Genomic DNA, 14,493 nt, shown 5'->3' with positions numbered 1-14,493 from the left:
AGGAGGCAGGTTATTGGAATATTGACCATTTTATTTCTTCTTTTTCAGGGTTCATGCGTTATTGATATAATTTAAGCTAAACCAGCTGTCTGAACATCAGAACAGCTGCAGAACAAATTATAATACTATCTGAAATACCATAATCTCTTCACTTTCTACAAACTGTTGGCAGCTCAAAACTAAGAAAGAGGAAGGAAACAGCCAATTTCACAAATAATGACCGTTTACAACCTCAAATGGTTTTGCAAACATGAAGACTATATTCTGACATTATTTAAAATACAAGATGCTGGCTGAATCTAACTTACCAGTCCATTATAGTGGGACACATATTAAAATATAATAGATATTATCAGTAGCAAGATATTTAAAAAAGCTCATGAATACAAGCTTAATATGCCCTGTATCTTGAAGCCAGAGGGAACAAAAGACAGTAGCCATGCTCCACATTTCCTTTTGCAAAATAGTGGGTCATCTTAATTCCTCAGCACAAAAAAATTATCGCATGGAATTCTAAATTTGCTGACTTTGTATTCATGCAACAGCTTCTGTAATCTCTTGTACTGCTGAAGAGTGATAAAAAATATTTGCAGTGCTACAGAAGATAAAATAAAAGTTGCAGTAAACAATTAACACAACATTTATACTTTTGAGACTTACTTGCCTTTCACTAAGCCACAGTAGCGTTTTTAGCTCATGGTAGAAATCTGCTGGCGGTAAACACCACGATGCCCATAGGAATATAATGCGTGTCTTGGTGTTTACCGCCAGCTGATTTCTACTGTGAGCCAAAAACGCTACCTTGGCTTAGTAAAAGAACCCCTTAGGGATGAATATCCAAAAGCACTTATCTGGAGAACAGCAGCTGGTATCTGGAGAACAGCTCTATCTGGATCCTAGCTGAGAATTTTCAGTGCCACTGTAAGGATGATACCACTGAAAATTCTTAAAGACCATATCAGCACTATCGAGGTAGTGCCAGGCCAGAGCAAGGTTGGAATGTGGGCGTTCCACCTAACTTTACAGATAGCTGGCGATACTCCACAACTATCAGTATAGCTATGTGGCTAAAGTTAGGACAACAAAAAGGCTCTACTAGCTTATGGGCAGATGATCAGAGGTAAATGCAGGCTCTAGAGGCCATGAGCACTGGACTAGCGACCGCATTTATCTTGATCGGCTGCCCGGAGTGCCAGAACAAAACAGCTTGCAGCAGATCAATGCAAGTAGCATGCTAATCCATGCTAATGTATGCTTGTGTGCTCTATTGTTCCTGCACCTACAACAGCACTGTACCTTGAATGGACCCCCTTAACAACCCCCCTCCAACAGAAGAAAGGGCTGGAGGTCACTGGACCTCTAGGCCATACCCTGATGATCTAGCAGCGACTGTGACTTCAATTTCCCCACCCCCACCCCAAAATCCCAGTACCTTGAATGCAGGAGGGATTAGATCCTAGTCCCTCCTCTTTTGAGCGCCACCTCCAAAATGGTGGCTCCCAGCCCTGCCCAGTGCATCCTGAAATGCGCTAGGTGGGGCTTCCATTCCATATAAGGAAGAACATCCCTTATGTGTAATGGAAGCCCCACCAAGAGCATCCCAGGATACACTGGGCAGGGCGCCACCATTTTGGAGGTGGTGCTCATAGGAGGAGGGACTAGGATCTAATCCCTCCTGCATTCAAGGTACTGGGATTTTGGGGTGGGGAAATTGAAGTCACAGTCGCCGCTAGATCATCAGGGTATGGCCTAGAGGTCTAGTGATCTCCAGCCCTTTCTTCTGTTGGAGGGGGGTTGTTAAGGGGCTGGAGGTCCACTAGACCTCCCGCCCCCATGTTGGTGTCTGGGGGGGGGCTTGTGGGGGGGGGGGGGGAATCGCGGTCTATGGGGCCTTACCGATTGGGGTGTGGAGGGGTAGCCCCTTGGAATGTTTGACAGGTCAGGGCTTTTGACAGCCCGGACCTGTCAAACAAGTGCGGGAGGATTGTGCCCGAGTGCATGCTCAGGCACAATCCTCCTGCAATACCCTTACGATCAGAACTAATAGTGTGCTTAAATTTGAATGCATTAGCTCTGATCATAGGGGTGGTATCGCCCTGCGCTGATGAGCGCTAATTTTAGAGAACTATTTGGAACAGCACGGGGATTTTGATCATGTGGCTCTTAAAGCGCCTAGCTATCCAGTCAGCTGCTGAATATCGCTGCTATCCATATAGCTAGCACTGGTCTCTGCTGAATGCAGACATCCAACGCTGCCAATTCTGTTGAAAGCAGCACTGACTATACATGGACAATTTAAATGCCACAGCTGGCATTTAAAATAAATACTGATTGCATGTTTGAATACTGGCCTGTTAGCTTTTCACTAAATACACTGCTTCTGTTTTAGCACCAGGTCAGTCTTGTTTGTATTAGTAGATTAGCTTTATCTGCTTCCAGTTTTTGGCCTGTAGTCTTGGTTTATCATCTTGTTTCTATTCAGGTATAATTATTGGACATTCTTTTCCATTTCCATTCCACTCACCTCACTGCTGAATGAACTCTCCTCGGTCTCTTCGGCTAAAGATGGCAGAAGGAACAGGGAGCCTTTCATTTTCAACTACAATTCACAAAAAAGACAATTATAAAGCAAGTTTCAACTAGACTGGCTTAAAAAGTCTCTACCGAGGTTTTACTCAGTTAAAAAAATATCTAAGCAAAGAAAATGCCAGCATAGTGATTGATTTCTGACTCTACAATAATTTTATAACAGGAAAATTACTTTTCCATTCTCTTTGGGAAAGGGGATTTAGTTTTATCTCATACCTTTTTCAGTTCTAGCTCAAGGCAAAGTACATTCAGGTACATTACACTACATTACGGGGTTAATATTCAGCCAGTGGCAGTCAGTGTTATGTTGACCATCGCCACCGGCTACAAGGAGCCACATAAAGATAGGACTGTGTTTTATACGGTTCTATTTATGTGGTTATCGTAGCCAGCAGGTGCCAATATTCAGCCCTTAACTGGCTAAGTACCAACTCTGCTGCCAATTAGTCCTGGACAAGCAATTTAAACGGACAGGAAGCCATTTAAATTGCTTTGCATATTGAACCCTACATCTTTACTTGATATACCGCTAAATCAATTATCAAAGCAGTTTACATATCAAAATTAGAAAGGGCTACACAATAACATTGAGCAACAAAAAGAGGCCAAGTTTACAAAAAACATAGCATGTCATGAAAGATAGTTATAGTAATAAAACTCAAAAAGAGGGTAGAGAATATATAAAACAAATTACAAGACGTAATATTGCTGGAAGTTGCTAGAGTAGGCATTTTCCTGTCCCTAGAGGACTTACAATCTGTTTGTCCCTGAGGCAATAAAGGGTGAAGTTTCTTGCCCAAGGTCACTAGGAGTATCAGTGAGATTTGAACCTTGGCTTTTCTCAGACCACCTCTCGAAAGGACATTTCCCTTTCAAAATTCACTGGCCAGCTGTTGCCAAGAGGAAATTCTAAAATATTATTGCTGTACATATTTACACCTGCCCCAAGATAGGAGTAGATGGCCACAGCTGTATGGTAGATGTGAATTCTGCCACTTACACTACTATTTTATAAAGAAATATAGGTGCCTATGTTTCTTCATAACCTTCACCTAAAATACGTACCTGAAAATGCTCTTACAGTAGGTGCCTGTGAGGGAGTATATAGGATGCTGCCCTTCCCCTTAAAAACATAAGAATAGCCATACTGGGTCAGACCAATGGTCCATCTAGCCCAGTATCCAGCTTCCAACAGTGGCCAATTCAGGTCAAAAGTACCTGACAGAATCCCAAATAGTAGCAAGACTATGGACTTTTCCTCCAGAAACTTGTCAAAACCTTTTTAAACCTCAGATACACTAACCACTGATTCCACATCCTCTGGCAACAAGTTCCAGAGCTTCACTATTGATTGTGTGAAAAAATATTTCCTCCCGTTCATTTTTTTTGTTACATTTGTACCCCGCGCTTTCCCACTCATGGCAGGCTCTATGCGGCGGGCAATGGAGGGTTCCTTTAGTGTCCTCTAGTTTCTGCAATTTTTGAAAGAATAAAAAATTGATTTATGTTTATCCATTCTACACCACTCAGTATTTTGAAGACCTCTATCATATCTCCTCCCAGCCATCTCTTTTCCAAGCTGAAGAGCTATAACCTCTTAAGCTTTTTCTCACATGAGAGAAGTTCCACCCCTTAACTATTTTGGTCACCCTTCTTTGAACCTTTTCTAATTCTGCTATATCATCTTTAAGATATGGCGACCAGAATTGCACACAGTACTCAAAGTGTGGTCACACTATGGAGCAATACTGAGGCATTATGATATTCTTTGTCTTTTTTCTATCCCATTCCTAATAATTCCCAGCATTCTGTTTACTTTTTTGGCCACCACCACACACTGGGAAGAAGATTTCAGTGTACTGTCCGCAATAACACCTAGGTCTTTTTCTTGGGTGCTGACTCCTAGGGTGGAACCTAGCATGAAGTAACTATGCTTTGGATTATTCTTCCCAATGTGTATCACTTTGTATTTCTTCACATTAAATTTCATCTGTCATTTGAATGTGCAGTCTTCCAAGTTCCTTAGGTCTTCCTGCAAATTTCACAATCTGCATGTGTTTTAACAACTTTGAATAGTTTTCTGTCATCTGAAAATTTAATCACCTCATTCATTATTCCCATTTCTAGATCATTAATAAATATGTTAAATAGCACCAGTCCCAGTACAGATCCCTGGGGCAATCCACTATTCACCCTCCTCTACTGAGAGAATTGGCCATTTAACCCTACCCTCTGATTTCTATCCATCAACCAATTCCTAATCCACAACAGAGCATTGCCTCCTATCCCATGAGTTTTTAATGTTCTCACAAGTCTCTCATGTGGGACTTTGTCAAATGCTTTCTGAAAATCTAGGTACACTACATCAACCATCTCACCTTTATCCACAAGTTCATTCAAAGAAATGAACCAAATTGGTGAGGCAAGTCTTCCCTTGGCTGAATCTACATTGACTCTGTTCCAATAACCATGTTTGTCTATGTGTTCAGTGACTTTATACTTTATAATAGTTTCCAGTATTTTGCCCGGCACTGATGTTAGGTTTACCGGTCTCTAGTTTCTTAGATCACCTCTGAATCCCTTTTAAAAAATAGGCATTAGATTGGCCACCCTCCAATCTTAAGGAACTATGGACGATATCAATGACAGTTTACAGGTCACTAACAGCAGATATGAAATTTCATATATGAGTTCATATATGTATACCATCCAGTCCAGGTGATTTACTGCTACAAGCTGCTTAGAAGTTAACAGGGATAATTTGCAACCTTTGCTCTGTTTGACCCTTAACACTCCTGGCTTTCTTTCACCTATGTTGAAACCTCTCTATTGGAATTCCCTAAATATCCTATTATAATAGTATCCTTCAAAGATATCTGGTACAAATAAAAAGTAGCACATATGAATTTATCTTGTTGGGCAGACTGGATGGACCGTGCAGGTCTTTTTCTGCCGTCATCTACTATGTATGTTATGTATACCTCATTCTGAAACATGTGTTCCTGAGCGACTGTTGGCTCCCCCACTCTGCATTATAATTTAAAAGTTGATCTATCTCCTTTTTAAATGCTAATGCCAGCAGCCTGGTTCCATCCTGGTTAAGGTGGAGTCCATCCTTTCGGAATAGGCTCCCCCTTCCTCATAATGTTGCCCAGTTACTAACAAATTTAAATCCCTCCTCCCTGCACCATCATCTCATCCATGTATTAAGACTTCAGAGATCTGCCTGCCTCTTGGGTCCTGTGCATGGAACAGGGAGCACTTCTGAAAATTCTATCCTGGAGGTTCTGGATTTTAGCTTTCTACATAAGAGCCTAAATTTGGCTTCAAAATCTCCCTCCCACATTTTCCTATTTTGCTGGTACCCACATGTACAAAGACAGCCAACTCCTCCCCGAGCACTGTCTAAAATCTTATCTAGATGACATCCTATACTGAAGAATGGGTGGAATCTACTATTACTACTACTACTACTACTATTTAGCATGTCTATAGCACTACAAGGCGTACACTATGTTATTTTCCCTATTTCAACATGTAAAATGAGTCAATTTAGATATTTATTTATTTATTTATTTACTATATAAATAGAGTAAATAATCTCAGTTGAGAGATTTTGGAAGCCAAGATAACCTTCCAGATTTCCCTAGATACTGGAATGTAAGCAATCATCCTGTGTTCAATATCCATGCTGTCAGATTCAGATGCTGTCAGGTCAATATTCAGCCCATGGCACTCAGAAGATTTTAAGCAGTTGACAGCCATAGGCAGATTTTTAACCCAGATATTCAATGCCAAGCTATGTCCGGGCACCAGCATTGAACATCCAGCGTCAGGGGCTGACCCAGAAGCTATGCGGGTGCTGGCAGATATTCAGTGCCAGCAACCTCATAGCTAAGCAAGCAAAGATAGGACTGCCTTTTATGCAGTCCTGTCTGACTGATTAGCTATACAGGCTCTGGAACTCACTATGGCCGGTGTTCACAAAATTGCTGGTTCCTCCCCAACTCTTCTCCCAGACTGCCAACTTAAACCATGCTGAATATCGATCCCTAGTGTGTCAACAGATTTGTTTGAGTCCCCAAATGTAATGGTGTATCCACTGCTAGTGAGAGAAGTAGGAAGGAATCATATTTTCCTAGGCCAATGAAGGACAACATGAATAAACTGTGCCTTGTCTTGAACAGTCTTCTGGAGGATCCAAGATATAAGAAGAAATGGAGGAAGCACATAAATAAATCTTTGCTTCCAAGAGAGGGCAAAGACATCTTGAGTCAGGATGATGAACTGCCAGTCTGAGGGAGCTGAAAAAAGGGCATTCATTGTTCTCCTGTGAGGTAAACAGGTTCACACATGGGATTCTCCATCTCTTGAACAGAGACTGAGTTGTAGGCTCATCAAGGGATCATTCTTATGGGTCTAGACAACAACTGAGGAAGTCTGCAAGTTGTTGTCACCTGCATAAATAGTGCACGATTTCAAACCCTTAAGGCTTCTTGACAGAGACAGAGCACCCCTACTTCTTTATGTAAACCATGGCAACTTAATTATCTATACAAATGAGAATCTGTTTGCCAAAGTGACATTTTCAAAAGGTTCTAATGGCACTGAAGATGGCTCATAGATTGAGGAAGTTGATATGCAAACTTCTCTCTCTAGTGCTCTATGATTCCCGAGTAAGTAGGTTGTTTAGATGTGCCCCCCCCCCCCCCCCCCCACGCCCATGGTGAAGATTCTATAGTAAGAATAATTTGTGACTGCTGAAGCTGAAAAAGACAACCTTCCTGGAGGTTTTGTGGATGTTACCAATGTTACGTTTCACTACCAGAGAGAGTGGGATTCTTATGGACAGAGACTGTAAATGTTGATTCCAATGGAGTTTGAGATGCCACTGAAGAAGTTTCATGTGCCACCTTGTGAAGAGGACAACACGTTGAACAGTAAATGCCCTATGATCTAGCAGTCAGAAGATGTGGTGAGTTGTACTTCATTTGGCTTCACAGATATTGCTACAAAGGGCAGATATCTTTTGTTGACAATCTTCAGGGAAAGAAGACTTGGCCTTTACCTTTTCTAGGATTGCCCCTAAAAACAAGATACATTGAGTTGGTTCAAATGTGGATTTTTTCGCATTTATTAGAAAATCCAGAGTGCAGATAGTCTTCTGTAATACAACCTTGACATCTGACACCATGGGGCCTCATAGAAGCCAGTTGTCTAGATAGGGATAGACAAAGTGACCCAGTCTGTGGAGGTGGGCTGTGGCCACCATCAGACATTTTGTGAAGACCCTGGATGTGGAGAATAGGCCAAATGGAAGTACCTTTCCAATATTGAAAGGGGCAATCTAGAAAGGTGCGACAAAGGAATTTCCAGTGATTTGGATGTATTTGAATGTGGGAGAAGGCATCCAGATCTAAGGAGGCCAACCAATCAATTTGTCTGAGAAGTGGTAGGATCATCACCAGAGGATTCATCTTGAGTTTTTCTCTGTCTGGTCCAAGTTTCTGCATGAGTGGGGCGGTGAATAGGGGTGAAAACCCCCACCCCAGTAGAGGCAGCACTCGGTCTCACCGGGGGGGCAAGGAGGTGGTGCTAGAACGGGAGGACCCGCTGTTTGATGGGGTGGGAAGAAGGTGCCGTATTCAATTTTCCTGTTTGGTATCAGCCAAAATTGAACAGCAAATTTCAGCTGCTGATTTGGTTTTGGTCAGCCTCTACCTCCTTACAATGTCTAGTATTTTATGATCTCTGCCAGGAGTGAGGAAGCTGTCTGTGGTCATGCCCTTGTGGAGAACTGACCTTATATTTCAATTCTAGACTCTTAGAAGGTACTTGAATAGATTAAAGAATCTTCCAGAAATCAAGTTGGAAAACTTGAAGAACCTGGTGAACAGGCAACTGAAGACCTCCTCCTCCAGTGCCCAGAACTCCTACCAAGCTTGGCAGTTGGCAGCAGTGCAACTAAGCAACCACTGCTACTAGCACACTGCATATGCTTAGTTTTTGCACATGTGCAAAAACATGTGCATGTATGGGCAGCAGGCAGTGGTGGCTCAGGGACACTTCCGCCAACAGCCTAGCTCTGGCTACTGGAGGAGGAGGTCTTCAGCTGGTGGGGTTGGGGATTCTTTGAGCACTCTTATCACTTTCAGAATAGACAACATCCCCATGAGAGTTTGGTACTTTTGTGGTTCCTAATGAGAGAGTCATTATTTTGATCTCTGCCAACTAAGGTATTTCTATTTTCAGTTGAGGGGGTGCTGGTGGGTGTGGAGGGGACGAAGAGCAGGGGAGGGGGGGTTCTTTGGCAGCTAGAAAATAAATTTCATACCCACCCCACTTTAGGCTCAGGCCTACCCAAAACTGGCCATCTGGCTACAACTCTGATTACACACTTACTTTTATTTAGCTTCTCATAAATCATACCATAGTATACCTGTGGCAGATGCATATCTCTGTTGCCGAGGCTAGTATCCTCTGGTGCTTGGGGAAGTGGGGAATCGTCTTCTGTTTCCTGGTCTTCTTGCTGCAGAGGACTGAGAAGTTCCATCAGCAAATTCTGCATACTCATCAGCACCTCCTCTTTTCTCTCATTCAGCCTCTTCCTCCGATCCAACACTTCACTATTTTCCTGTGAATATAAAGGTTTCCTTTCATTACTAAAATGTAGTATTTTTAGTACATATGACACTATAATCTAGAGCTTCATGAACATGAATGTTGAAGGAGGAGCATGTTGTAACATTTCATGAATGTCAATATTTCCAAATTCTGTATTACCTGGAATTTGGCAACCAGTGAGGCTTACATATGTTTCCACTCTTTACCTTTTGTCACCTAGAGAATAATTCTATGAAATAGGCACTAACATTTGTGTGCACATTGTAACGATTATGGAAGTAAAAATTAAAATCATGTCAGGTATGCACATATGTGTACACATATGCAGGTAAACGCCAAAATTCTATCTAAGAAGAGACGGCTGAGGGGAGATACAATAGAACAGGTAGAGGTGAATCGCTTGTTTACTCTTTCCAAAAATACTAGGACTAGGGGGCACACAATGAAGCTACTAAGTAGTAAATTTAAAACAAACTTAAACTGGAATTCGTTGCCAGAGAATGTGGTAAAAGCAGTTAGCTTAACAGGGTTTAAAAAAGTTTTGGCTAGTTTCCTAAAAGAAAAGTCCATAAGCCATTATTAAGATGAACTTGGGAAAATCCACTGCTTATTTCTGGGATAAACAGTATAGAATCTGTTTTACTGTTCTGGAATCTTGCCAGGTACTTGTGACCTGGATTGGCCACTGTTGGAAACAGGATACTGAGCTTGATGGACCTTCAGTCTGTCCCAGTAAGGCAACACTTAAGTTCTTAAGCATTGTTCTATAAATATATGCAGAAGAAAGTTGGAGGATCCTGACAAGGTGACCCGGGTGGTGCCATGCCCTCAGAGGACATTACAGCATGCAATTCATGTCATATTCTGTATTGCGCACGCAACTTAATTATGTTAACAAGCCAATCAGCACTGATGATTGACAATTAACAAGCAATTATTGACACTAATTGGCTTTAATTAGAATTTACGCACACAACTTGCTAAGCATTTTCTATAAAGTGATGCGCGTAAATTCTAATGCACGCTGCCAAAAAGGGGGCATGGAATGGGTGGATCATGGGCATTTCTAAAAATTATGCACCCTGTTATAAAATACACCCGCTCCACACCTAACAATCACTGGCATTTACTTGGCGTAAATTCCTTCAAATAGATTTAGTCGGGTGGATGGGCCCTAGATGTATTTTATAAACTACGCCTAAAGTTAAGCACAGTTTATAGAATACGCCTAGGTGTATTTTTTTCAGTGCCGATTTTTATGGTGCCATATATAGCCCTATAAGGAGAGTGTTGCTGAAAATTCTTCCAAACTATTTTGGCACTACTGGATAGTTGCAGGTCTCTTTTTTTTTTCCTTTTTGCCTTACTACTTTTTTTTATACAAACTGATAAAGTACAAAATAGGAGGAAAAAGCCTCAGACAGCTTTAGTCAATAGTCTTTCTCAAACAGCCGGCATTTTTTGTGAGCCACGTAGCCTGCTAGCATTCGAGGGGAGTGCACTTCTTGAGTGGTCAGATTTTGTCAGTTAAGTAATCTTTAAAAATACAGTCTGTTTATATTGGGTTATTTGATCTTATTTTATACTCCGTCGCTTGGTTACCCATTGTTCCACGAAGCAGTGAAGCAAAACACTGGCCATCGTTAGACATGGATGTTTCACAACAAGTTGAGAAGCTACTAAGTGGGCTCAGAGTTAAGGAAATTAAATGAAAGGAGTTGGGGGGTTTGCCTGCAGGGTCCCACCACGGGAGGGAGGGAGGGGATGAGGGAGGGGATGAGGGAGGGAGGGAGGGAGGGTGGGAGATAATAGAAAATGGATGCTGGAGCTCTCAAATGGGGGGCCTGTCTTGTATGTTGCCATGTATATGCTCTGTTTTGACAAGGTACCTTTTGTTATAGAGTATGATGTATCTGGGCGTTCTGCCTGCTGAATGTTGAAGCAGTTTCTTTCTTTAATATTGTTGTCATTGATGAGAACTCCAATAAAGATAATTTTCAAAAAAAAACTGGTTTTAAGAAAAGGTGTTTGAAACAAAAATTTGGACTGTGATTGGCAATACTGAGACAAGTTACATAATAATGCCAGTGATAATAAGTGTGCCCCTATTGACTAAAGCTGTTTGAGCTCATTGAGGCTTTTCCCTTCTATTTTGTACTTTATCAGTCTGCACAAAAAAGTAATAAAGAAAAAAGGAAAAAAAAAAAAAAAGAAAGAGATTTGCAACTGTTTAGATATACAGTGGAGTTTGGTGTTTTTGTTATTTGATGAGTTGGGGCCCAATGCACAAAAATTACTGAGCCAGCACTGTGCGTCTTTGAACGGCTCCAGCCAGTTTAGCGAGTTATGCACAAAGGGGCTTAGCAAGCTTTTTACTGTTCACAACAGTACACAACAAGAATCGTAGGCAAATGAGCTGTTATGTATTCAAATGTGCATTCCGAGCGATGCACAGCAATTTTCTGAGCGAAGCACAGAAGCAGCCCCTACCTTTTCTAATGAAATTTTTATGGGAGGTCAGGAGCAGTCGTAGCATGATGGTGGTCTCAAGGGGCAGTCTGTTGTAGTAGATCATGGAAGGAGAAATAGGTTGCTAGTTGTTTGACACCAGAGTATCTGTTTTCTTCAGAAAAGCCTCACTACAGCTTATTACAACCTTTCAGATATTAGGTTTAGGGTTATATTCAGGAGCAGCCTGAAGATGCTTGGAGAAAGAATGATAGCAATCTGCAAGGTATGATGAGAGCTGCATGAAGAATCCCCTCTGTCCCGATCTTGAGGAAGTTCAGAGTACCTTGAGTGAAATCGATGCTTTGTTGGCAGCATATGCCTTCCCAAGGTTCCGTCTCCTTACACAAGGATCTCGGCAGTCTTTTTCTGCAGGGGAAGAGTGCTGTTGCTGGGCACAGGTAGGCACAGAGACGGTTGATAGGCTCGGCACTGGATGGGACCCTTTCCAAAAAAACAGCTACACACGCGATTCTGACCATGCGCAGAGCAGCCAGGCTTAGCAATTGGCTGTTCTGCAAATGTGTGACTAAGCGACTGGTCAAGCTACTCACTGTTTTTGCAAGCAGCTCATTTGCATGCGATTATTTTGTGCATTGGTGGCTATTTCCACCTTGGCAATTTTTACCGAGGTGGAAATAGCAAGTGGTGCTTTATGGGAACTTTTGTGGATCAGGCCCTGGAGCAGTACTTCACATTAGAGAGCTGCATGAGAATGGGGATTGAGGGAATCCCTCAGGTATAGAAGAAGTTGCCACAGGATTCCTGCAGGGATGGAAGAAGGTACCACGGGATTCCCATAGGGAAGGAAGAAGTTGCCTTGGGATTCCCACAGGAGTGTAGTCAAAATCTCTGGTGACTCCAAAATAAGGCTTGGAATGCACTGAGAGAGGCGAATGGAGCACCAAAATGAGGCCTGGAACATAAGGAAAGAGGCAGTTCGAGCACCAGAATGAAGCTTGGAATATCCAGAGAGGCAGCAGGAACACCAGACTGAGGCTTGGAACACTCACTGGTTGAACAGTGAATACTCTCCATAAAACCACGGGAGGCTATTGGGTTTGGGAGGAAACAGAGGGCTGTGAGCAAGTAAATAATAGTGCTGACTCCTGCTGGTATGGATGGGAATAGAGGAGATTAATTGTGGTGAAGGGTAGGAATGGAACAGATCTTAGCGGGTATGAGTGGATATGGGTTAGATTCCATTGAGGGTGGGCAGGGATGGGTGAAATTTCTGTCCCTGTGCAACTCTCTAATCTGTAGTAGGCAATCTCATACGCATAATTTGGATGAGTACAGGTGGAGTTGCAATGTATATGCAGAGACTACAAGAAGACGTTTGTAATACTGACGCAAATGTAGCAACTAAATAAAATTTACCTGTGAAGAAGCATCAGTGTGAACAAAAGATGTATTTTCTGAGTGCTCTAGGAGATTTTTTGAGACTTGCTTTAACTTCTCGAGTTCCTGATCCAGTTCTGCAACTTCTTTTATAACTGGCTGCAATAAGACAGAAAAACATTATCGTGGTATCTGCCAACCTATTACTAGAGTAAACTTTGGAAAACACAGACATAAGATTATATGTGAAAAAGAGGCATTTGATTCTTTTTATTCTTAACTTAGCTGCTGCCACAAGAGAATGACTCTTATGTAGTTAGGTCTGCTTTCATGGCTTCCCCCTCATGCCAGTGAATAAAATGCCATGATTCCACGTGAAAAGCTTGGATTTAGGAGTGGTCTAGGAAGAGTGAGTATGTCTTGTGCATGTGCATCATGGATGCATCAATTTTTTTTAACACCTTGATACCAGGAGAAGTTGAGCACAGTTTGCCACATCCCCAGGAAATGTTCAATATATTACGCAGTTAGAAGATGTTGATGACCCAATTGACTACTAGATGGTCATTGCCTTGAATGGCAAGTGCATTGAATAAGCAGTGACAGAAAAATATACAGGTCGATAATCAAAGTGATTTGACTGGCCAGAAATGGCTCTTGTCCTGTTAAATCACCTGTTCAGGGCTATCCAGTCATTTTTAGCAGCATTTGACCGGTTAGTGCCACTGAAAATGTTCCTTTAGCGCCTAACTAAAAACTGGCAATTTTGGGTGTGTTCCAGGGGTGGAGTTGGCACTTGGCCAGGTTAACTGGTAAACAGGACCACATAAAAGTCAGTCCTATCTTTATCAGGGGTGTAGCCAGACAGCAGATTTTGGGTGGGCCAAGGCAAGAAGTGGGTGGGCACCAAGTGTTCCCCCCCCCCTACCAAAAAAAATATCTCAGCTGGCAGGAAAATGCAAAAAATGCTTCTCTCCACCTTGGCAGTCTGCAGCAGGCATGCGCTGAAAACTGAGCATGCGCAGGTACTGGTATCGAGGAGAGTAGCATTTTCGTTACCATCAGGGGGAAGTCTTTAGCTGGCGGAGCTTGGGATCCCCACCAGCTACCGCTAAATGTGTACTACTGTTGGGTGGGCCTGAGCCCTAAGTGGGTGGGCCCTGGCCCACCTGTGACTACGCCACTGATCTTTATGCGATAACCCATAGCCAGTTCTTATGCATTATTCTTTGTTATGTATCCTATACTTTTTATTGTAAGCCACATTGAACTCAAACTTGTCTGGGATAATGTGGGATATAAATGTTACAAATAAATAAATAAATATCGCACTTAACCGGTTAACCATCTCCACAAACCCCCAAAATTCAATGCTAAAACCTGGACATGACCCAGCATTGAATTTCTGGGTATGACCCCACTGGCTGTATA

General features: G+C 42.2%; 1 protein-coding gene across 1 annotated transcript in view; it reads right to left on the bottom strand.

Annotated features, from left to right (window-relative positions):
* The window catches only part of LOC115477722 (nesprin-2-like), a 359,728-nt gene that overhangs the window by 251,112 nt on the left and 94,123 nt on the right, over window positions 1-14,493 (bottom strand). The window contains exons 25-27 of the mRNA XM_030214775.1: window positions 13,102-13,221; window positions 9,029-9,223; window positions 2,525-2,599 (exon numbers count right to left, since the gene is read on the bottom strand). Coding sequence (XP_030070635.1) covers window positions 2,525-2,599; window positions 9,029-9,223; window positions 13,102-13,221 — 390 coding nt within the window. The remainder of the gene's footprint in view (window positions 1-2,524; window positions 2,600-9,028; window positions 9,224-13,101; window positions 13,222-14,493) is intronic.

Source organism: Microcaecilia unicolor, chromosome 9 (assembly GCF_901765095.1).
Source record: "Microcaecilia unicolor chromosome 9, aMicUni1.1, whole genome shotgun sequence".
NCBI classification, from domain to species: Eukaryota; Metazoa; Chordata; class Amphibia; order Gymnophiona; family Siphonopidae; genus Microcaecilia; species Microcaecilia unicolor.
This window is presented reverse-complemented; position numbering and strand designations above follow the sequence as displayed.